Below are 24,068 nucleotides of genomic sequence, written 5' to 3' on the forward strand. Positions count from 1 at the left end.
GAAGGAAAGAAGGTAACACAAGACAAAAATAATAATAAACAATGGGGATGGAGGGTGGGAGGAAAAAAAAAGAGAGGAAAATGCAAAAAGCAGGGAGTAAAATAAAAAGAAAAACAATGTCAAATACAGGAACCTTACAAATTAACCATTATACCATTAAAGGTTAAAAAAAGTAAAAAATGAGGTGTCAACATTTTAGTAGAGCAACAGAAGAGACAGATATAGATGACTAACCTTAGACAAACAGACTTAAGTGGTTTTAGGACACTATAGACAATGTTGTTAGTGGAAAATGTATGTTTAGCACACTATCTTTCATGTGAAGATGTAATTAAATATTATGGCCTAACAGTTTAAGGCATAAAGTGAAATGGGGGTTCAAATTTGCCATTATTCTAACAATTAAAGGTCATTAGAGATTTCCGTTCTTCTAAAAGCAGTAAGTACAGGTCTGTTGGCAAAATTAGTTGACAATGGAGAAAGAATGGATACTTACACATTTTTCATACAGATTAACCTGCTCGTAGGGTAGAATAAGATCAAGCCTTGCATATTCTAATTGCTAAATGAACACAAATCAGTACTACAGAGCTCTTTCATTCTTGGTCTACTAACCCTGACACACAATGCTTTAAATATCTGGAGCAGTTAAATAATTACTCATCAAAAGAAACTGGTTCCAGCAAAAGATGCAAAAATGCAGAGATGACCATTTTTCTACTCTGAAGCTTGTTGTATCAGACAGCTTGGTGGTATAGTAGGCATTCACTGTGCCCACCTAAACTCAGCAAGACAGCATGGGACCTGACCCAGGATCTGTGAAACAAGACCATTCTGGGAGCACTGGAGTATATACACCCTTTAATAAAAATATGAATATTAACAAAGTCAGGCTCTCAACTTCATAGTCTTTAGGAAGTTGCCACAGCAGCAGCTAAAAATAGGTGTATTTTGAATGAGGGAAGATGAAGCCTTTTTAGAGTAGGGTGTATTTGCATATTACACTGCTGCTTAAAATTAAGCACATTATAAAATATGTAGATTCAGCACCATATTAAAACAGCAATTAAATATCAGAGTTACTTCAGTTCAGGAAGTTTATGTCCCAACATATATGCAAGTGTAAAAATATACCCCAGTCACAAAGCCAAGTTTTGAGATCGCCACAAACCACTCTCATAAGGCTTTTCAATAAGAGCTCAATACCCAGCATCTGGAATTTTTAGCACTCAGTTCATGTCCAGGAGTTACATGTATGTGTGTGTCCTACCAATTGGTCCCACTCAGAATTGCAAATGGGGCTAAGATCTGCCTGCAAATTAAGCCTGTAAAACTAAATTCTCTTTGGTAGAAACTTAAAGGCTTGAAGAACGCCATACAGAAGGATAAAAGCACTCTCTTGCAGGGACAGATCTGTCCTGCACATTTATCACACTGCACTGCCAAACAAGTGTGTTTAGAAACCATGAACTGGGCCCCCCAAAAAATCATGAAGTGTTTAAAAATAATTACTGGGCTCTTTTTTATTTCCCTTTTACTAAAGTCTTTGTAGTTTACACTTCCATACTTTTCTGTGGTCCAGTGAAGCCTACAAATTTACTTTTTTAGTTAAGTACTTGAAAGACCTAAGTAATACAACTGTAGCAGCTTGAGCTTTAAGAAAAAAACACTTTATATCATGACCCACAACAAGGTTGTGTAAACTAGCAACAATGTATATCAGGAGTTTGAAGAAACTGATCCACAGGTGCACTACATATGTAAATACAAATCGAGCTCAACAAATTTGCCTCCATTTGTGGGAACACAAGCAAAATGCTGTTTGCTACAATCTACAATTCCATTTTTTCCTAAATTTAAAATCTGGATTTCTCCTGCAATTCAAGAGCTTCAAAACAAAATAATTGTTTGTTAAGTGGAAAGAACTCTGGCCTTGTCTCCTCCAAAGATTTACTAACAAAATGCTCTCATTTAGAAAAGTTAGTATACAGTGGGGATCACTGAGGAAGAGTGAACCATCAAAACACAGTTGTCCCCAGTTAAAACAACATAAATATGTTCTATTTGACTCTAAGTTTAATGTTATGAAAATGTACTCTTATTTTCTTTCTGAAGATTAAATGTGGCTGAAGACATTTCTTTTCCAGCAGATGTTAATAATAGCCACTTTACAAAAGATTTGATGTCAAGGATAATTAAACATGGAAGTTGTAATTTGAATTGTAATGCCACTTCTCCACCTTCCCTGAAAACTTAATATTTACATGTTTTAATGAGAATTGTCTAGATAGCTAAGAGTTCTAGAAATGCGTCCTACCATTGTAGCAAAGGGCTCGAACCGACATTTCTCTTTTAGAAAACACCAACATGTCAGTACACAAGAAGTGAAATATACTGTGTCCAATCCTTTTTTTTTTTTTTTTATTTACTCACAAATTAAGTATATAACTTTTAGTTGCTGGATTTGTAAATGTATTTAGAAGCCCTACAGATGCAGACTGGGTCTCAGAAAAATGTTCAGAAGCAAGTTTTTAAAATATTGTTCAAAATGATTGAGTTTTTAATTCAAAAGACCCACACTCCTGTTTAAATGGAGTCAGAAGGATTATGAACATAAAAGGCTAATATTTTAGTTTTTCAATCTATATGGTGCAAAACTGAGGGTCCTAATCGCTAAGCCATGATCATTCTGTAACAAAGAGTTGTTACAAGGTCTGCCTTTCTAAAGGATTCACTGCAAGGAAATGTCCCTAAATTCTTTATTCCTTCTTTGGAAGGAAAAAATAGAAGAGGTCTTGAAGGAAAAGGGAAGCACTATTCTCATAAGAGCCTTTCAGTGTGAATGCATCTTCAGTCTTAATGTGTACATGCAGGTCTGTGCATGCATGCACACACACACACACGCGCAAAGAAACCAGCAACACCGCTGGAAACTGCCACCTCAAAATGCTATCAGTTGGCCATTTTGGCCCTCTCTACAATAAAGGCATGGTTGGATCTAATGTGCAGTACATACAATCATGCCTGCTGCCATGCCATGTGTGCATGGCAGGAGGCATGATTGTGGGATTGAGCATTAGATCCAACTGCGCCTTATTGCTGGTGCAAGGGGAGCTGGATCCTGGGCTCCCCCTGCATCTGCAAGAAGCAGGATCCTACAGCTGGGAGCTCCATTTGCTGATGAAGCTCCCAGCCATGGGGACCACATGTAGCCAGGACCGAGAGTCCCATCAGCTGTGAGGGTTCCTGATTCTGGCCATGCATGGGGCACACCTGGGTCTGACAGCTCCCTCAGGTCTGAGCCCCTGCAGCTGTGGGGCACTGCTGTGGTCTCCCAGTGCAGGACGGGGGTGGTATGTGGACTGTCCCACACCTGGGGGACCACACTGGCTGCAATCTCCCAGCATTGTGCATTGTGCTCCCAGTTGCAGAACTGCCTACATACGCAAATTAAAGCTGGATAGAAACCAACTATAAAGTTATTACACATTTCTGAGCAATAACTTTATAGCTAGTTAAGGCACCATAGTTAGTTTTCATGTGTAGCCAGTCCAAATTTATTGCTGATTTAACAAGGTAATCGTGCAATAGATATAAAATGGAGAGGGGGCCTTCTAGTAATATTTCCTCTACACTGCATATGCGAATTTGTTTTGGAAGGTATGGAACATGTTCGGCCACTTAAACCTCTCTGGTAAACACCATCTGAAATAACAAATCTGGGAGATCTCTTAACGATGAAATCAAAGAGATTACATCCAAGGCATATAACAGCTAACATCCTTTGAAGACAATCAGGATGGGCCTCTCTCTGGAAAAGGTGCAGAGGGTGAACAGTAGGACTTCTTCATAAAGCTCAATCCTAGACACAAGTGTTAGGAGGAACCTAGAGTAAGTCTGAAGCACAATACTGTTACAGATGGCAAGGTTTCAAGGACTTCATCTACGTACCAGTAACCCCCCCTCCCATCTTTCCTCTGGTAGTATAAAACTTGGGCTTTATAGCAACTGTTAGAATACAGAGAGGCCAAATGCTGCTAGCTCAAAACACTTATTATGATTTTTATACGACCCAACATTAAAGCCTTTGCAAACAATGGCCATTGCCTGAACGCAATGGAGAGACGCTTACCTAAAGAACCCTGCAGAGAAAGGATTAAAACCTCTTCTGTGCTTCAACTTTGCTTCCAGGAAACAGAATATCCTGCAGTTAAATGCACCCTGCATGTTATTAGCCACTTGTTAGAGGAACTGTCATAATCGATGGAAAGAATGCTCTCTCTAGGTCAGTATCCAGCCTTTGGCAGGGGCTAGTATAAGTTGCTTCAAAGGACGCAACCCTGCAGAAGCCAGATATTCTAAAGGATTGCTTTATGTTCTCTATCGACATGCTATTATTTTGCAGTTACTTATTAAACTAACAGCTCTACTGTCACTTCAAGGTACACTTAAAATCTTCCTTGCTTAAAAGCCTGAAAAGCCATTTCACCTGGCAGAGTAATTTTTATACCAGTTACCAATGTTTGATTACTTTGAATCAGTAGGTAAGTGTTTTTTCTCAGTCCAAGATCACAATTCTTTAAATAGCCTGTTGCTTTTGGTACAGTCTCTAGACTGAGGTGGCTGCTCTTAAGTTATTTGAGCATAATCAAGAAGTTCTGCTAACCTAGCTAAGCAGCTACATTTCTTTCTGGGATATTAATAGACTGGGCTTACTCATGTTGTTATTGTGTCCATGGTCAAAATCATCAGAAATATTCAGATGCACATGATCCCATCTTGTTTTTTAGGTCTGAATAACTGTTCCAGAGTCCTGTATGTATGTACAAATACTCAGGAAGTGAGATTCAGGCAGAAAGCCAAAACTCAGAAAGCAGCAACTGACATTCAAGCAAGAAAGTGGCTTGGTGAGGCTTTCAGTGTTAAATAACTACCTCCTATTTCTCTACTCATTTGGGCTTCCATATACCATGGGTTCAGGAACTGTTTGAGATTATCCAGAAGGCCTAAATTTTAGAACTAGTCTAACACTGCTGAAACTCATCTGCATCTTAGTGCAAGCATGGTGTTGCACAGATGTCTTGTATATCAAGTAGAGCAGTCACCTTCATCATGAAACACCGGGAGACCACTGCAAGCCTGAAAGGCATTAGTGGCAAGTGAAAGTCCCATTTTGCAAAAGGAAGCTTGTCTTTATTATCTACAGTGTCCTTCATGGCATGCTCTTGCATACATCAGAGTGCCCAGAGTTCAAGTAACGCTTTGAGAGAGAGAGTCTCAGAAATGGAGCTTCAGGGACTCATGGACCACTAACCTGATCTGCGCGAGAAATTTTAGTGGATGCTTAAAGCAGTCTGTGATAAAGGCAATGCCATCACATCCCTGAGCTATGGCTTTTCTTGCCTGCAGAGGAAAATCTGAAGCTACTTCAAAAGGGCGAGAGACACAGGAAGCATAACTAGCAGACTGTTGTTACTCAAAGCTAGCTCCTCAGATTTTCTTGGTGTCTGGGAAATCTCTGAGTACAGAGTTACCCTCTAAGGGATAGTAAGTGTTCAGGATCTACTGCACCAATGTTACCTATCTGTTTCTCCTGAAACCACCGTATGTTATTTTCCTGAAATAAAATGCAATATTCAGATGTATGCCTGTTGAGGGCCAAACTAAGCCCAGTAGAGTAACTAGAACTAAACACGTCCCTGATGAATAAGCAGTCGGGACTTTCCTGGAGGCAAGTTTCCAAATCCAATTGTTGCTGTTAGTTCTCTTTCTTTCTTTTTTTTTTTTTCAAAGAGGAGAAGACTGATTAGTTGTTTACTGAGGTTCTTTTATCAACCTTAAAGCAACAAGACACTACACACAGTGAGTGGGAAGCTAGAAAAGCTTCCCTGTGGAGAAACTTTCAGTAGGTGGAACCCCAAAACTAAAGCCATTATTTAAGTGAAATAGGTGACTGCAGTACTAACAAGAGCATTTCTATAGAGACTTCTTTTTCTGAGTACAAGACCATTTGTTAACATAAATTGAGCAGAAGAGAGATACTAATTCCAAAGGATTCAGGTACGGCTTTGTTCAGTGCAGGAGGTTTTCTTCAACTTTTCTATTCCTGGAGAACATTTATGGCAGTAATTAGATTAAAGAAGTCTACCTCAGAGACAAGGAGTGACCTTTAACCTTACTCAGCATTGACTTGCCATATATTAATAATTCTCATTAAAGTTGCTGTGTAAATTAGTCCTGGGCTGAAGGAATGTTATGTTACATGAGAGGAAGGTTATACTTATAGGGGAAAGAGCGACTCCAAAAGGCTTAGGAGGCAGAGCAGATAAACTAAAAATATAGCTCCCAGTGCAACAGGCCTAATACAGTCCTTGGATGAGCAAAAGTAGGAAGTTCTTTTTATTTTTATGTATAGTGATATAAATACTGGGATAGTGCATCAAGGTCTGCGATCTAGATTCAGAAAAAAAAGTTGAAAAAGAAAAATGGTTCAAAAAAAGAGTAAGAATAATTAACTGTGAATTGGAAAATATATCTGAAAGCAAGAGTTGTATGAAATTCCATTTATTCAGCAAACAAGGTGAAGAGGTGGATTCATTACAATTTAAATACCTGAAGTGAACAAGACTTCTGATAGCAGAGGACTCTTTAATTTAGCCAAAAGAGGCATTACCAAGTCCAGTGGCTGAATATGAAGCCAGACAAGGTCACATAAGCAATAAGGTAATTTAATTAAAAAAAAAAAAAAATGTTAACTAAAGCATTCTCTGTTTATCAAGGAGCAAACTAATTCTCCATTGCTTGGAGAATGGAAATCAAAACGAGGTATCTTTGCAAAAAGGCAGGCACTAGTTCAATCAAGTTATTGGACTCGTTTCACTAAGTGAAAAAGTCTAAGGTCTGTGTTATAAAGAAAAGCAAACTAGAAAATCACAGTGTGCTATCCATTAGTCTATGAATCAATAAGCTGAATTTCTGGAGGTGAGAATGCAAGTTCCCTGTGAGCACTTTCATCTGATTAACAGGTTAAAAAGGAACTATACAGATGTGAAGTCACAAAAAATAACTTTTCACTAGGTGTATACTAAAAAGCCTTATTTGGTTAATTAAATCAGTATCAAGACTATTATACACAGAGAAGAAAACAATGTTATGATTCATTAAAGAAGGCACTTGGAAGCAGGGTTACACATTAGATGATTAAACATCAACTGTTTTGTTTTGGAATATGGGGGTACAACGTCTAACACTCGAACGCTCTGATAAATTACAGTATATCTGGGGCAGAATAAATGCTATGAATGCGATGTGAAGGATGAATAGTGTTCATTGACGAAATACAGAAGTGAATTACTTGTATATGAAAGAAGAACGTTGTACTGCATGCTCAATAAGCTCATGGAACATAACTTAAGCAAGCAGCCAAGTGAAACATTATGAAACCTCCCAGGTGGATACTCCTCACTGACATCCATTTTCAGAGTACAACCAATCAGTCAGATTTAAGGTGTGGAAAGTCTTACCTGCAAACATATAGCCAGGTTAACTCTACAGCCAAATGATGTGCTAACAGCCCGTGGATGGAGACCCAGGTCTTTAAATAATTTTGAAAAAGACTGAGTGAGAGCTATTCGAGGTCGTTCCTCTGCAACTACTACACATGTCCGCACACGTGACAGGTCCAATCCCCTTGCCTAGGAAAAAGTTATAATGTAGTGAATGCTACAGTTAAATCATTTTAAAGCAATACAGCAAAACACATGTACAAGAATATAGGTAACCAACATTTTCCATTTTCAGTGTTTCCTAAAGGTTGGCTGGTCAAGTGGCAGAGTAATGACTGCTATAGAATAAATCTACTTGCCTAGAATTTCTTCTGTAGCACTCAGGAAGAGATGGATCAGTTAGTTTCAGAGCGAAAGAATATTGGTATCCAGTAACGGTTCAAATTTGCAACGAGCAACAGTAAACTGGGAGAGTTAAACACCCTTGAAAACCTCATTTAAAGACAAAAGGCATGAAGAGACTGCAAGTCTCCATACCCCAAGACATGACAACAGGACTATCAGTCAAGTATTGGAGATTCTGAATGCATAAAGAAAATTTTGCAATTTACAGTGAGACACGTAAGACACAACAAATATTGATACCAGGAAATAAATACATTTTTGCATTTGCTACAGCTGCCTGATTAGAAAGAGAAGAAATTAGAGAGGAATTTTAAGAAATCAATGACAACATAAATCTCTGTGGCAACAGCTGGTGCTGCTTGTGCTTTGCTCTTTTGTGACAATTCCCAATTTGATTTTCTAGAGAATACATGAGGAGTGCAAGAATAGTTGGGAGGGAGCAGGGAGACAGGGAGTCATACCACAGGGGAATAAACTGTGTTTCCAGATACCAGGTGTTGAGTTTGGTGGCAGAATGTGGCGGCCTCTTCTACTTCTTTAAACCTGCCTACCTGACCTTCAGCACTTAGGTCTGCAAACTCAGGTACCAGTCCCCAGGCCTGAGCATCTCTCTCCTCTCATGGCTTTCAACTTAGTCATAGATGGCACTAGTGATAGCTTCCCTACCCCCTTCCACCACCACCCATCCTCTGGTGTGCAAGATTTCAGCTTCCAGATGTTAGAAAAGATGCAGCAGCAGAGAAGAGCCAGCAAAAAAGAAAACCCATGAAGAACAAAGGATAAGCGGGGGTGGGGGAGGGCAAAAAGAGAGAAAACAAACAGAGAGAGGGCATGGAAAGGAGAGAGAACAGAAACTTGTCAGAACACATTTGGGAGAGGACATGGTGGGAGGGCACTGATTTAGGGATAGGATACTACTAAAAAGGTGGGAACCACTGTCAGCCATGCAAGATTTACATCAACATCAGGCTCAATTACAGGTATAAAAAGGATAAGCCCTAGTGGAAGTAAAGTGTGGGTCTTTTTATTGTTAAATATTTTCTTTTTTCCATTTCTTATCTGTTGCACTACCTTCTTAACCCTGAATCCTGAAAAAATAATGCAGCTGTCAACAAATCAAGGCAGTGCCCGAAGTCTGATAAATTAAACCCCATTTGTGGTAGAAGAGAAAAATTAATTAGATCTCTTCAAAGCAGATACAATCAAGAGTTGCAAAACTGGCTGTAGAACGTTTGGTAAAAATGATCGTACTAGCAATAGAAGCCGGCCCCAAACTGAAAGAACAGGGACCTTCTGAGATTTTTCACCAAAGTGAGCCAAAACCAAGCTAGTATGTAATAAAATTAACAAATAATTCCATAATGTACAATTAGAGAATTAGGTAACTCTAAATTATGTACATTTCTGACTTTCCTCCCTTTCCCCTCCATCTCCCACCCCCTTTTACCAACTAAAACAAGTGAGAGAGAAAGGTAGTTAACCCTGTTAGTCTGAAGTCAAGCAGAAGCTGAGAGAGCTTAAGTAAAAAAGCTCGCTCTTTGGTGCTTAACAAACTTGTGATCTGAAAGAGGGCTAAAGAGCAGCGACCAACAGAAATTAATAAAAAGCCTCTGGCAAGGAATTATGCCGGTTCTATTCATGACTGTGCTTGTCCCGATTTTTCTCTCCTCAACGAATACATTTAATACAAGCCTTCAATGCTATACAAATCTTATACTATGTGGATAAAATAGAATTCCCTCACCTTCAGCGATTCTGTTTGTGAACCAAGGCCCTTAGTGCAAAGCTCCATGACCGAATAAGAACAAAATGTGTCCCTGACTTTGTACTGACTCACAGCTAGAAGCCACAGAGCAGGATTGGTCTCCAATTCTGAAGGAGGAATCAAAATTGACTGGTGTCCTGAATAAACGCTGCAAAGACACAAGAATGGTCAACACATGCTAGACTTTTATTGTGTAGATGATTAAAAACAAAAAGATATACTCATTTTAGGTGTAAACTTTTAAGAAATTATTGGACACATCACATAATAATCTCATCAAGAAGGTATAGATGCAACAGCTTTACAACAAAGGCTAAATTCTATAGTTTGCTACAATATAAAACAGGCAAAGTCAGGAGGAATGCAGAACTTATTCCTAACTTACTAGATTACACAACATACAGGTAGGTGGACACTAATGTTAGGAATGTATGATAGAGAACACAAATTCTTGGGTTAGTAGCATGAAAATATGCGAGTGCTGCTACGATTACGGTGTGTGTTACTATTTAAAAATACCTACATTAGAAAAATGCACTATGTTCTACTCACTAAGAAACTAACCCCAAACCCTCTGAAGTAAACAGCTCAGTTACTGCTCCAAGGGGGCAGGATCAGGCCCCAAATTAAAAGTGGCTTTTAAATTTCTCATGCTAAAGTTCTCTTAGCAATTAACTGCTCCTCGTAACCCGAGGTTAATAACAGAAATGCTATGCAGCCAGACAAAGAGGCATGGAGAGCATCCTAAAGTTTTGATGTGTCCTTTATCTTTTAGCATCCCGACAATGGGAACTGAGGCAGTTAGATTCAAATCCTAGGACAGTTCTCTGGATTTGAATGTATTAGCCACAAGTACTCGGGTCTCCCAGCTCCAGTAGTATGTCGTTTGGGTCATGGAGTCTCCTTAGAATGAGAACAATGAGGTTACCTGGACTTCTCTCATCAGAAATTCCTGGCAACGACCTGCCCCTGCCTTTTCAAGGAAGTGAAGCTGCTTTTCCTCTGGGGACCTGCAATCCTAATGGAACGCACAGCTGGAATGTCTTTTGAAGATGGAAATCCTTGAAAGCTAAAGGATTCACAGGAGCACTTCTGGACTGAGGCCAAACTTGTCAAGATGGCAGAAGAAAGTGCGGAGGCCAGTTTGCCCTGCCCTTGACAGAGCTGATCCAGATGGTGAGGTCTCTCAAGACAAACTAGAGGCATCTCTCTAACCCTTAAACTTCTGCAGTCAGGAGTGGGGACAAATTTAGGAGACTTGATTTACTGTTCAGTATCTTATCTGCTTTTGCTTGCTAGGGAACTTAAATCTCTTCAAACATTTTGAGATATATTGCCAGAAGAACACCGAGACCACATCCCCGTGTAAGTCGGGGCTTTCAGCTGCCCTTGCATCCTCCTGGATTTCAGGTTGGTTTAGTATTCCCATGCCCTTCAACATGTCTAAGTTACAGCCTCCTCAGAGTGTCCCATTGGCCATGCTGGTGCCTTGAAATGTGCACACCTCTGGGCAGCAGCCACACCACCACAGTCCTCTTGCTCCTGCAACGTCATCTACATCAGAGCTGTCAGTCCTCAGGGAAGGCATACAACTGACTCCCTTCTTCCTTATGTCAGGAGACTTGTCCCCTCCCCTGGACCTGGGGTTTTCACACCCACTTTATGTTGTTGCTTTATTTAGGTTGAGTTAAGGTAAGAATTCCACCCCCGATGTTTTTCTTCAAGTTAGACCATAAAACTTAATGGCACTTTTACACATACTCCGGGGACGGGGGGAGTGGTACTTCAATTTGAGCGGCCCCAAGAGCCACTCTAAAGCGCCGCCGTATTGAGTCTATCAGCGTCCCCACGCTTAAAAATGGTGCCACCATTTTTAAGCATGGGGATGCTGATACACGAGATGCAGGAGGCAGCTGAAGCACAGTAACTGCCACGCTCCAGCAGACTCAATGGAGTCTGCACTGACGTGCTTTGAGTACAGCACAACGGAGCAGCCTCCGTGCTTGTGTATGGGCACCCTAAGAGATGAAAATGCTTTCTTGCATGCTAAACTTTTGCAAGTTGTAATTCAAATGCTATTGTTTCTGGTACCTGTTTACTTGTAGTTCCAGCTACTTGCTTAACAGAACACTTAGTAACACCTCACCTCTTGCTGTAGACATAACCTAATGGCCTTATCAGGTATTTCACTTTGCTATATCAGGATTGACAAGAAGCATGGTGAAAGAATGCACTGCTCTTTCACAAAACAGCTTTTCTATAATACTGTATTTACTTGAAGATAAGACAACCCCAAATATAAGATGACCCTCTGAATAATTAGATTCTATATATGGAAAAATTAAAATTTTGTTACAATTTTCCAGGTGTTGAATCTAATTATTGGAAGCTTGTCTTGAATTTGTCCCCCTCCGACCATCTCAGCAGGGAAAAGAAATCTGTGGGTGTCAGGTGGCCCCCCTTGCCCTCTACCATAGATGGCTGGTGCCTCTTGAGTCAGGGGGAGTGGGGGGGGAGGGTCCCCTGGCGGCCGATCACGCTGACCAGGGAAGGGGTGTCCCCCGGGGTCCAATCTCAGTCACCAAAAAGTGGCCACACCACTTCTGAAAGTCCTGCGGCCACTTCCAGAAGCTGCATGGCTGCTTTTGCTGGCAGCCCCACTCTGGTGCTCCTGCCTGCCCCACTGCCTGTCGCCTGAATGGAGAGTGTGGCTGGCCAGGGGGTGCACCAGCACTCTCAGGGGGTGCACATGCACCCCCTACACATAGCCACTGCCCTCTACTCCCCCCAACTTTTTCTCCCTGCAGCACCTTTCCCCCCACCCATACTGTCAGACCCTTATCTCCCTAAGCACATGGAAGTGAAGGGCAAATTTGAAAACACTGATTTGCAAATAAATATGCCTGTACTAAATTACTTTGGGTACCCATAGACTTAGTTCATCCAGAATTGATGCATTTTACCTTTTTTGAAACTGTTTTAAATTTTAGCACAGATACCCCATAAACACTCTTTTTAGCAACACTTTTGTAACTACTTACGTACAGCACAGATGGTATGAGACAGGATGGAGGAGTAGGTGAAAAGGGATTCTGGGTGAACTGTTTGGGGCCCCATTTGGTGATTTCTGCCAAACATTTAAGGCTGGTGAAAAACAGGAATCAATGGAAATGGGAAAGAAAGGTGCAACTCCACTGTGGGAGTGAAGAGGAAGTCAAATGTATGGAATGCAGTGGCTCACCATGACTTGAAAAATAACTGGTGCTGACAGGGACTGAGCTACACTAACCTGTGTTTGTGGGAGGTTCCCATGAGTATGCCTGCCAAAGAGGGGCCATGCATTTTATTGTCATGCTCAGTGTTGGCTTCATAGTTGGTTTCTGTTACTGACCCATACTGTTTTTGGCAGAAGTTTAATGATAGACAATGTATTTAGTGAGGAATCCTTGTATGTGAATGTAAGACGAGAAACATTTTTCTCCATGATGATTGGGAGAGGCGGGGAGGAGGGACCTCATCTTGTATTCAAGAAATAAGGTAGGATTCAAATCAAGTGCCTTGGTGGATTGGAGAGCCTATTTCTTCTGGTGTTGCATGTCTGTAACTAATATATGTACTATCAAGATCTTGATTTTGCTAGTTCGTCATCCACACTCCTGCATTCCAATAGCCAGTGCAAAGTTACAAAATGGCTTGACTGGTTTGACTAAGATGCATATAGCAAGACTTTCACATTCACTTCATCATCTGTGTTACAGTGATTGTTATACAGATAAAACCTTTATTACCAGATAAGTTTAATAGGCTCTACACTAATGAAAAGCCATCTACATTAAAGCAGGGATATTTTAATTTTAGTAAGTAGTTTGTATATAATTGGATTTAGTTTTGATTACATAATTGGAGAACATTTTCTGCTTTTGTGAAACTAAGTTAAGAGATTCAAAAATGCAATGCAAAACAAATTAGAGTGCTATGATCAACCTTTCAGAATAAAAGATGAGATCACTGATGTTGAGCTTTACAGAAAACCCCTCCCCCCATTTAGCAATCAGCAAAGACATAAAATAAGAAAGTTTGGATCTGTGAATCCACATTGGTTTGATGACTCTGCTATCATGCTCAGGATGTATTATTCTGTGAAAAAGACCCTACTGAAACCCTGTTGGAGGATGCAGCCAGCATACTGGGAACCTGGTGCCTCTCATGTTAAATGTATTGCTTGGCTTTGCAAGGTTTCTTTTTTGTTATAATGTTATACCCTTTAGGACATAAAATACATTTAGAAAACCACTGCAAAACCATGCAATGTATTCCAAAGTTATCAACAGGCTGGCTTCATGATCCAACATGCTTTCCTAACTCACTTTGATGTCACTGCAGAGCAGGCCAGTGAAACGTCTAAGAACCTATAATGGAGTAAACAATTAGTTTTTGATTGTTTCACTGTGAATGCCTTGTCTGTGATAGAATCATAGAGAAGTAGGGCTGAAAGGAACCTCCAGAGGTCATTTAGTCCAACCCCCAGCCTGAGACAGTATCATTCCTATCCAAGCCATCCTGTACAATCATAATTTAAACTCTGCATAAGACTATCCGCAACCCTGACACAACACCAACCTAACCTCTTAACCTGCCACAGGTAAAGCAAGGGATCCATAGCAGCCCATGTTCTACCTTTATAAAATGTTTATAGATTCATAGGTGCTAGGGTTGGAAGGAACCTCAGTAGGTCATTGAGTTCGACCCCCTGCCCTGGGCAGGAAAGAGCGCTGGGGTCATATGACCCCAGCTAGGTGCTTGCCGAGTCTCCTCTCGAAGACCCCGAGGATAGGGAAGAGCACCAACTCCCTTGGAAACCCATTCTGGATTCTGGCAACCCTGCTCTCCATCAAATTGTGGCCATTGTGCCTAGTTACTCCAGGGGGTGCCATGGGACTCTAGCCTGGAGAAGCACAGACTCAGGGGTGATTTGGTGGCAGCCTAAAAGTACATAAGAGGTGTGCATCAGGATCTGGGGGAACGTTTGTTCACCAGTGCACCCCAAGGACTAACAGTCACAAACTCCTGCACGACCATTTTAGGCTGGACATAAGAAAAATCTTCTTTACTGTCCAAGCCACTAAGGCGTGTAATAGACTCCCCGCAAAGGTGGTGCAAGCACCTACTCCAGACACTTTCAAGAAACATTTGGTTGCCTATCTCCTGGGATCATCTGACCCTAGCTGACTTCCTGCCTCTTGGGCAGGGGGCTGGACCCAATGATCTTACAAGGTCCCTTCCAGCCCTAATGTCTATCAAATCTATGAAATGTATGAAAAACCTTGAATGAGGCCTTTAAAAAAAAGCAGAGTGACCACTGCCTAAAAAACTGGAGGGAGCAGGAGTGTGCACATCTGAGTTGAGCAGCTGAGCATCCCACACCCTTCATTCTCTTCCCACCGGGCATAAATGACTTCTTCTCTCTCCTTACCCTCTCTAGTCTTCTGGCTGCTCTTCCCCTGGAGGTTGCCAGTGGAGAAATCAGTCATTCAGGACCTTGGCAGATATTGAAAAAGGGGGATCTGAGGAATTTTGTTCCACATCCTAAACATTGCACATCCTGCCATGCCAGAGGTGAATGGCAGCATGCACAATGTTTAGGATGGGGCAAAAAAATCCTGAGAACCCAACTGCACAGCAGGCCTGCACTCAGCCTGATCCTCACGGATTATCTCGGAAACTAGTGTTTACGATCTAGAGCTGTCAATGACAGTCAGCCACCAATCGCCGAGAACCAGAGCTTCAAAATGCTGATTGCTGCCCCAACTCTGGGATTCAAACTGGTCTAGAGCTGTTTGGCTGACAATCAGCAACACCTATGACTGGGGCAAACAACAGGCACTTTCAAGTAACAGGGTTTAAATGTGCAGGGTAGTTTTAAAATTGCCGGGCATGAGGATTGTAGTCCCTGCAGGGGGAGCCACTGAGGCTGTCAAATGCTGAAAATTCAGTAAAAAAAAAAAAAGGCAATTATCCATTATTTTGACTTTTTAACCTTGATTTTAGATTAAAAAACATTTTATGTAGAACCTCTTTGTGGCTGCTCTTCCAATTTACAGCAACATAAGTTGCTTGAATGTGTGGCACATTGCTATTTATGTCCAGATTAACCCATTAATTGTTTCATAAATGTAACTTGTGCCAGGGGCCTCAAACACAATATTCTCCTGGCTGAAAATTGTGACCTGGATCTTCTCAGTCATTATAAGACTGTTTTGAGGACTAGTCAAAAGAGTTAACCACACTGTAGAACATGTCAGGTCTATGTGCTCCATAGCCAAACTGCATCTCCATAGTGCACTGCACTCCTTAATGCTGACTTACCCAGCATGGTGCATCTTGGGAGTGTGGTTCAGTTAGCGAATGTGGCCCAGAGAGAACTGGGACGTAGTGCAACTGGACTACAAATCCCAAGATGCACTGGAACAGACCACAGCCACAGGTTGGTGGTTAGGTGACTCACAAAAAAAATTTGCACTTTGACATGGAGAGCGTCCTACAGAAACCTGTCAAATCATATAATAGGAATCACAGAAAAGTAAGACCTCACAAGGTCATCTAGTTCAGTCCCGTGCGCAAGGCAGGATCATTCCCGACTAAACCATGCCAGCCAAGTGTCTGTCTAACCTGCTTTTGAAAGTTTCCAAGGCCAGAGATTCCACAATTTTTCTAGGCAGCCTGTTCCAATGCTTGACCACCTTCCAAGTCAGAAAGTTCCTCTTAATATCCAGCCTAAATTTCCCCTGTTGGAGCATGAGGCCACTGCTTCTAGACCTCTCCCCTACAGCCACAGATATCATCAGGTATCTTTCACCATTTCATAGAATCATAGAAGTCGGGTCGGAAGGGACCTTGTAGATATTCAAGTCCGACCCCCTGCCTGGGCAGGAGGAAAACTGGGCTCAAATGACCCCAGTCAGGTAGGCACCAAGCCGCTTCTTAAAGACCCCCAGGGTAGGAGCCAGCACCACTTCCCTTGGAAGTTGGTTCCAGATCCTAGCCGCCCTAACTGTGAAGTAGTTCCTACGGATGTCTAATCTGAACCTACTCTCCAACAACTTGTGGCCGTTATTCCTTGTTATCCCGGGGGGCGCTAGGGGAAACAAGGTCTCCCCCAAACCCTTCTGGTCCCCCCTAGTGAGTTTATAGACAGCCACCAGGTCCCCCCTCAGCCTTCTCTTGTGAAGGCTGAACAGGTTCAGGTCCCGTAGCCTCTCATTGTAGGGTCTGCCCTGCTGTCCCCGGATCATGCGGGTGACCCTCCTCTGGACCCTCTCAATTTCTGAAACCAAATTTCCTGAATCCTTTTTTTTTTCAAAAAAAAGTCCATTATTTTGACTTTTTTGCACTTTCAGATGAAAATAAGATGCTATAACAGAGAATTTCCTGCAAGATGGAAATATGGATTTTCCATCCACTATAGTCCTTATGGAGTCCTTGAAATAAGAGTTCAAAGGAATTATGGTTCAAATTAACAAATAAATCAGCTGTTCAGAAAAAAAGAAAAAACCCAATAGGGTTTTGCCAGGGCATATTTTAGAAGCCTGGACTAATTGACAGCTGAAAAAGGGGGGAATTTATAGAGTTATATCTGACAGCCCCCTATTCTGTTCTGGTCTTTGCTTAGGACATATAGAACTGATGACAAAGCTGGAAATAAATCTTACTTTTAGAGAGAGGTAGTTAGCCATGTTAATATGAAGTCAGGTGAGAAGGCAAGGCGAGGCACCTTATACACCAACTCATTCAGAAATGTATAAGCTTTGGGAGGCAACAGTCTACCTCATCAAATGCTATGATCTGTCTGAAATCAGTGCAAATAATTTAAAGTACTGGTCTTGCCCTGCCTTCTTACTTTTAGCCCAAGATTTGCATTTTTTAAAAGCAGGCTCTTTAAAAGGTAAGATCAATATGTTTCCACCGTTGTTTGCAAATAAACAGTGTCTGCTTTAACTGAAAACACTGCAGCTTGAAAAACCTGACAGTACATCGATTTTTTCATTAAGGTGACCAAAAAGGTTACTCCTATTGCATGAATTCTTACCATGTGTCATGTCCAAACTACAAAACACTAACTGCAAACACCCTTATACCAAATTTACCACATTTTAAAAACTGCCTTCTCCAAACACTTCCTAAGAGAACAATCTCTGGAACCATAGCCTTTTGATACCAAGATAATGTACATGAGGTATAACAAGCAGATGCTTTATGCATTTCATAAATCACAAATTGTTTGGAGAAAGACATGCTAGTTATTTATTTATTGGTCCAACGATCTAGATCAGGGCTTCCCAAACTTTTCCTCAGCATAACCCCATTTATGACCCCATTTCTTCAGCATGGTCACTCACTCCCAACCTATAGCCCCTCACGCCGGAGGGCAGGGAACAGCTGCAAGCAGATCTGGACAGGTTGGACAAGTGGGCAGAAAACAACAGAATGCAGTTCAACAAGGAGAAATGCAAAGTGCTGCACCTAGGGAGAAAAAATGTCCAGCACACCTACAGCCTAGGGAATGACCTGCTGGGTGGCACAGAAGTGGAAAGGGATCTTGGAGTCCTAATGGACTCCAAGATGAACATGAGTCGGCAGTGTGACGAAGCCATCAAAAAAGCCAATGGCAGTTTATCGTGCATCAGCAGATGCATGACGAATAGGTCCAAGGAGGTGATACTTCCCCTCTATCGGGCACTGGTCAGACCGCAGTTGGAGTACTGCGTGCAATTCTGGGCGCCGCACTTCAAGAGGGATGCGGATAACCTGGAGAGGGTCCAGAGAAGGGCCACTCGTATGGTTAAGGGCCTACAGACCAAGCCTTACGAGGAGAGACTAGAGAAACTGGATCTATTCAGCCTCCGCAAGAGAAGGTTGAGAGGCGACCTTGTGGCTGCCTATAAGTTCATCACGGGGGCACAGAAGGGAATTGGTGAGGTTTTATTCACCAAGGCACCCCCGGGGGTTACAAGAAATAATGGCCACAAGCTAGCAGAGAGCAGATTTAGATTGGACATTAGGAAGAACTTCTTCACAGTTCGAGTGGCCAAGGTCTGGAACGGGCTCCCAAGGGAGGTGGTGCTCTCCCCTACCCTGGGGGTCTTCAAGAGGAGGTTAGATAAGCATCTAGCTGGGGTCATCTAGACCCAGCACTCTTCCCTGCCTATGCAGGGGGTCGGACTCGACGATCTATTGAGGTCCCTTCCGACCCTAACATCTATGAATCTATGAACCTTCCAGCTGTTTGTAGAGCGAGGGTGGAAATGGATTACAGGACCAAGGCCCCTACATGGCTGGAGCAGGGCCCAAGGTCGGGGAGAGGAGGCAGACAGCCCACTGTGGACTCAGGGCTCCCTGCCCTGCTACCCTCTCCCCGCCCCTCCTCCCCCCACACTGAGGCCCCCTGCAGCTCAATGGGCTGGACCCCGTGTGAAAGGGAGGCTCGGCTCAGTGTCACTGCTGGGAACCCCACACCAGCCATGCTGCCATGGTGAGGTACCCCCTGCCTGCCTGGCAGCAATGGCAGTGCTGGTGCAGAGTTGTGGCCCCCACTGATGCCAGATGGGCAGGGGATGCCTCACCATGGCAGTGAGGCTGGCTTGGGGTTCCCAGCAGCAGCATCAAGCCTCTCCATCCAGCCTTTCTCTGCCATGGAGACCCACACATGCAGTATGTGCAGCCCCGAGACGCAGCACGCAGCCCACATCTGCCCCTGCCCTGCGCACACATATGGGAGGCACATACCCCCCCGCCCCATGCCTCCCTCGCTGGGAGTATGCGACCCCAAGATTGGGAACTGTTGATCTGGACAAAATACTGTTTCCAACACGATGTTTAATAATTTAGTAAAACATTCATTCAGACATGTGTTTTTGAAATATCCCACAGTTATCTTCATTTCAGCTTTGTCTGAAACTAGTAATATTGCCATTTCAAGGAAATTTTACTGAAGCATATCAAAACGCTGCAATATTTGCAGTTCTAACATTGCTAATGATAAAAGTGATTCCAGTTACATTTTCATATCTCTTCCTGGTGCCATGTTCTCAGTTTTCTTCTATGAAAATCTCCATTTTTTCTCTGCATCTACCCAGACAGATGAACAGTTTTTGAAGTAAGATAAGTACTTTCACTGCCAGATAACACCTTGTCTAGGGTACAGAGATCCACACACCAAAATCTGTAAACTTCTTTTAAATTAGAGCTGAATGAAATTTCCCAATTTATAACAATCTTGTGCTGCTATTCTGCCTGCTTCTCCGAGTTTTCCTTTATAATCAAATGCATTGCTGTTTCCCCATCAAATTCACTGCCCTAAACATCCCCCAAAAGAGAATAGCTCAAAATGTTCCAAGATCAGTGTGTGCTTCCAGATTAAAGACAAGATGACAGTGTTGTGTTAGTGTAATTCTGTTAGAGTACTGTTGCTCATCAAATAAGGATAGCGAGATCTTATAAATACGTGAATCAAACGGCAGAAAGTTAGGGGAACAGATATACTGACTCTCCACACTGATGGACAACAAATGTACAGGGCCATGCCCGACTCAAAACTTTTTTTGTTTTTGACAATTCCAATTTCCTATGATATTTTCCAACTATTCTCACCATCTTCTCATTACTCAAGTCACTTTGTTCTTCCGTTTTGCACTTTAGTGGAAAAAATATTTTAAAATTTAAAGGGAATTTAAATTCTCACCTGCAGAGGCACCAGAGGACAAACCCAAGTCCACAGTAAGGGTCCAAACAGATAGCAACTTCTCTGGAAGGATAAAGCTCACACTGCAGCTTAATAGAACGACAAAAGGCACTAGTGGCTGCATGAGACATCTGGAAGAAAATTGGGCAGTAATTAAAATGATAAACTCCATCATCCTCAAGTCATTGCCGGTCCTTAAATCAGAAACAGGATGAAGAAAACAAATAAATATTGACTTCGTGTACAACAGAAATACACACTGTAATTTATACACAATGACAATTAATTTTCTTTCAAGAGGTGGCCCAAATAACCATGAAAGGAAAAGGAAGACAGAAGATAAGTCGTAAGTTTAATAGATTTATGGCATATTATCCTGAATGGCTTAAAGACTTACTTGAAGCAAAATGCGACGAGAAGGAGAATGAGCTAAACTTTAATAAGGATGATAAAACCCTCAGGATAGTAAAATCTGTATAAACAGTAGTCTAAAGTATCAGCTTGGATTTATCTATCTATTGTTAATAACGTGTCATGTTAAACTAATACAATAAAGTGTTCCAAAATAAAACTGAGATACAATTGTATCTGCGCCCATAGCATCAAAGGGCCTGATCTTAGAAAACTTCCATTGGCACAATACATTTCTGGCTCCAGTGGGTGTTTTGAATATCAAGCAGCACAGTTGACTCGATCAACCATTTATAACATCAAAATAAGCTCAATAAAAAGAGGGCCATAAACTGTTTCATATTTTAGCCATTCCTAATTGAGAGTGAGTTCTTTTACTTTTTTTATTTAAAAGCTCTGAGAAACTGATGTAGCTGAAAATAAAATTTAGTACTGATAAGAAAGAAAAACTCTTCAGATGTTTCTTTTAAGAGTGTTAGTTCTTGAGGCTGACAGACAATAAAACCCTCAGTGTACAGGAAAGTTACTGCCAAGTTTCATCAATACTATCCCAGAGGGCCCAACTAGGGTTGTATGCATAATATGATTAGATCAAACTCTCTGGAACAAGAAGCGGTGTCATCCTATGAGTTTTTTGTCCAAACCTCACTAACTTTGTGGGTTCTAGTAAAATAAATATGTAATAATTAGTAATAATCTACCACAGGGGTATCAAATAAGGCTGCTGGGCCAATCTGTGGGCTGGATCTGGAGAGACTCTGTGCCACATGTAGCACCCATGATGCCAAATCCAGGCTGGGTGCTGCATGAAGCACAAGCTACCCCCAGGGCGCTCTCTGTATACAGTATGCAGGCTGGACCCAGTGCTGCATGCAACATGGGGCCAGTTCGGGGTGCAAACTGCATGCAGCCTCCCACTGGACTGGATCTGCATGCTGGTTTTGGGACTGGTCCGGATTAGGTTCCAGGCCACCTGTGCATGCTGGAGCCAGCATGCAGGTCTGGTCTGGTGGGGCACTACATGAGGCCCATGCCTCAGATCCCCCTGTGTTGTGTGCCACACCGCATTTAACCCATGGGCCATATGCAGAGTGAGCCCCAGGGCTGGCATGTGCTGCATGCTGTGTTCAGGCTGGACCAGCTATGCATGTGGTACAGAGGGCCAGCCTGGGGCTTGCACTGCATGTGGCACCCCGCCAAACTGGCCCAGTGTGCTGGCTCTGTACAACACGGTCCAGACCAGTCCCACAGCTAGTGTGCAGAGCCAGTTCAGCATGAGTGCCAGAGGCACTGCATGTCCCATGTGGCACAAGGGATCAGTTTAGAGACCCACAGGGCAGATAATGTGGCTCTGTGGGCTGGATCTGGCTCATGGGCTGTATTTTTGACACCCCTGATCTAGCTGATAACTTAACTTGAATGTGTTTTGAGCCAACGAACTAGTAACTCTGTACCTCTTTTGGAGCTTTATGACCTCTCCACTTAGCACTGTACTTTAGCTGTAGTTAAATAAGCAGGATACAACAAAAGCAAATGATTGCCACTGGTAGAGAAAAATGCTCTTCACTCTTCTGTCACACTGATCAATCTTTGTAACTGCACAGGCAGTGACCAAGGAAAGCTGACTGTCACTTTCTGCAAGTTAGAGGCACAATCACTTGCGGATAAGTCACCTAAAGTTGTGGAAGAGGGCAAATCACTTTACCCTGCTACCTTGTTATCAACTTTCCCATCTCAATGATGGGAATAATGGAAATAATCTTTTCTAAAGTGCACTGAATGCAATATATTGAGGGTCACAATGGGCAAGCAATATAACATGATACATTGGCATGATCCTATAAATAGAGTAGCAGCAAGTAGGAATAGAATGGTGATTTCATCTCTGTGTAAGGCCATTTCTGATACCAGAAAAAAGGATGTTGCTGATACTAGACAAAGTAGGTTGAAAGATTTGAGAGAGTTCAGAAAACAGCCACAAAAATGATATGAGTACTGGAGTAGTTGGAGATTTAGAAGCTGCTAGGTTTAAATTCCCAAGGAAGAGGATTAAGAGAGAATTTTATCATAGGCCATAAGTACCTTGAGCAGGAGAAAATACTGACAGTATTAAACGTTCCTTTAAATCAGGAAAGGCAGGCTTAACAATAATCAGCGGCTGGAAGCTAAAGCCAGACAGGTTCAAATTGGAAATAAGATACACATTTAACCATAGGTGATTAATACTGAAACCAATTACCAAGGGAGATGGGTCAATTCTCCACTTTTCATATCTCAGATCAAGACTGCAGATCTTCGTAGAAGACATGCTGTAGTCAACAAGTTATCTGGCTGAATAATCAGGTATAGCTGGATGAATGATTCTATGGTATCCAGAAGGTCAGACCAGGTGATCTAATAGTACCTTCTGGCCTTACAGTCTATGTAACCTTTGATTACATGCACCTACCAAGAGCAAGGTACTATTACTGATGGAACAGCAGCTCCTAAGTTTGGGAAGGAAACAATTGCAGGTGCCCGATTACTGAGAAGAGAAAGTAATTTAACTTTTAGTAACTAAAGGAACATTCTGCAAAATCCAAAGCAACATGCCATGTGCCTAATCAAGCCAGACTTCATGCTTGTTTGACATATGCCAAGAATATTTGACTTCAATATGAAATTCCTACCTTTACTCCTGCCAGCATTCCAGTTGTGGATACACTGAAGTCGAGATAAGCCAGTGTATCAGGGTTAGAAGGTTTGTAGATTTGAGCAGGCCGCTTCTTTGGCAAGTCATCTAGAAAAAATAAAAAATGAAAGTGCGTGTGGCAGGCAGTCAACTGCAGTGATCTTTGAACATGCAAAGTTCAACAGAAAAAATACATGGCATCTGCCTAGCTTTCGTACTTACCTGTATCTAGTACAGGAGGCCACGTTCTGATATCCACTGCTGCTGCTGCCTCTCGTGACCGTAATAATTTACATATTAATTGTGTAGTCATTAAACAGGCTGAACGACTCACCTGAGAATTCAACAGGCAAAAAGGAAATGAGACACTGATTACTTCACATGCAAAAGCATGTAAGCCAACAATTTAATTTACAACAGGATGTATAAGTTTATTGGTTTTATATTGCTTGACTAACAGACAAAGGTATGTCCATATGTGGAGTTCTTTGAAAATTCATAGGTTATATTACAAGCCAAGCAAGCCAAGTAAATCTTATAACTTGCGGTAAATTGTTACATTGAGACTAATAG

The 24,068-nt window shown here is 42.0% G+C and overlaps 1 protein-coding gene across 6 annotated transcripts in view; it reads right to left on the reverse strand.

Moving 5' to 3' along the window:
* DIP2C (disco interacting protein 2 homolog C) overlaps positions 1 to 24,068 on the reverse strand; it is a 203,134-nt gene that overhangs the window by 50,104 nt on the left and 128,962 nt on the right. For all 6 annotated transcript variants that reach the window (XR_003094383.1, XM_025205760.1, XM_025205758.1 and 3 more), the window contains 5 exons: positions 23,718 to 23,829; positions 23,494 to 23,603; positions 20,414 to 20,544; positions 9,655 to 9,823; positions 7,524 to 7,694 (listed from right to left, as the gene is read on the reverse strand). Coding sequence is in view for 5 of the 6 variants with exons in the window: in XM_025205760.1 (XP_025061545.1) it covers positions 7,524 to 7,694; positions 9,655 to 9,823; positions 20,414 to 20,544; positions 23,494 to 23,603; positions 23,718 to 23,829 (693 nt within the window). In the remaining variant the exon portion in view is untranslated. The remainder of the gene's footprint in view (positions 1 to 7,523; positions 7,695 to 9,654; positions 9,824 to 20,413; positions 20,545 to 23,493; positions 23,604 to 23,717; positions 23,830 to 24,068) is intronic.

This window comes from Alligator sinensis, unplaced genomic scaffold (genome assembly GCF_000455745.1).
Source record: "Alligator sinensis unplaced genomic scaffold, ASM45574v1 scaffold370_1, whole genome shotgun sequence".
NCBI lineage: Eukaryota > Metazoa > Chordata > Crocodylia > Alligatoridae > Alligator > Alligator sinensis.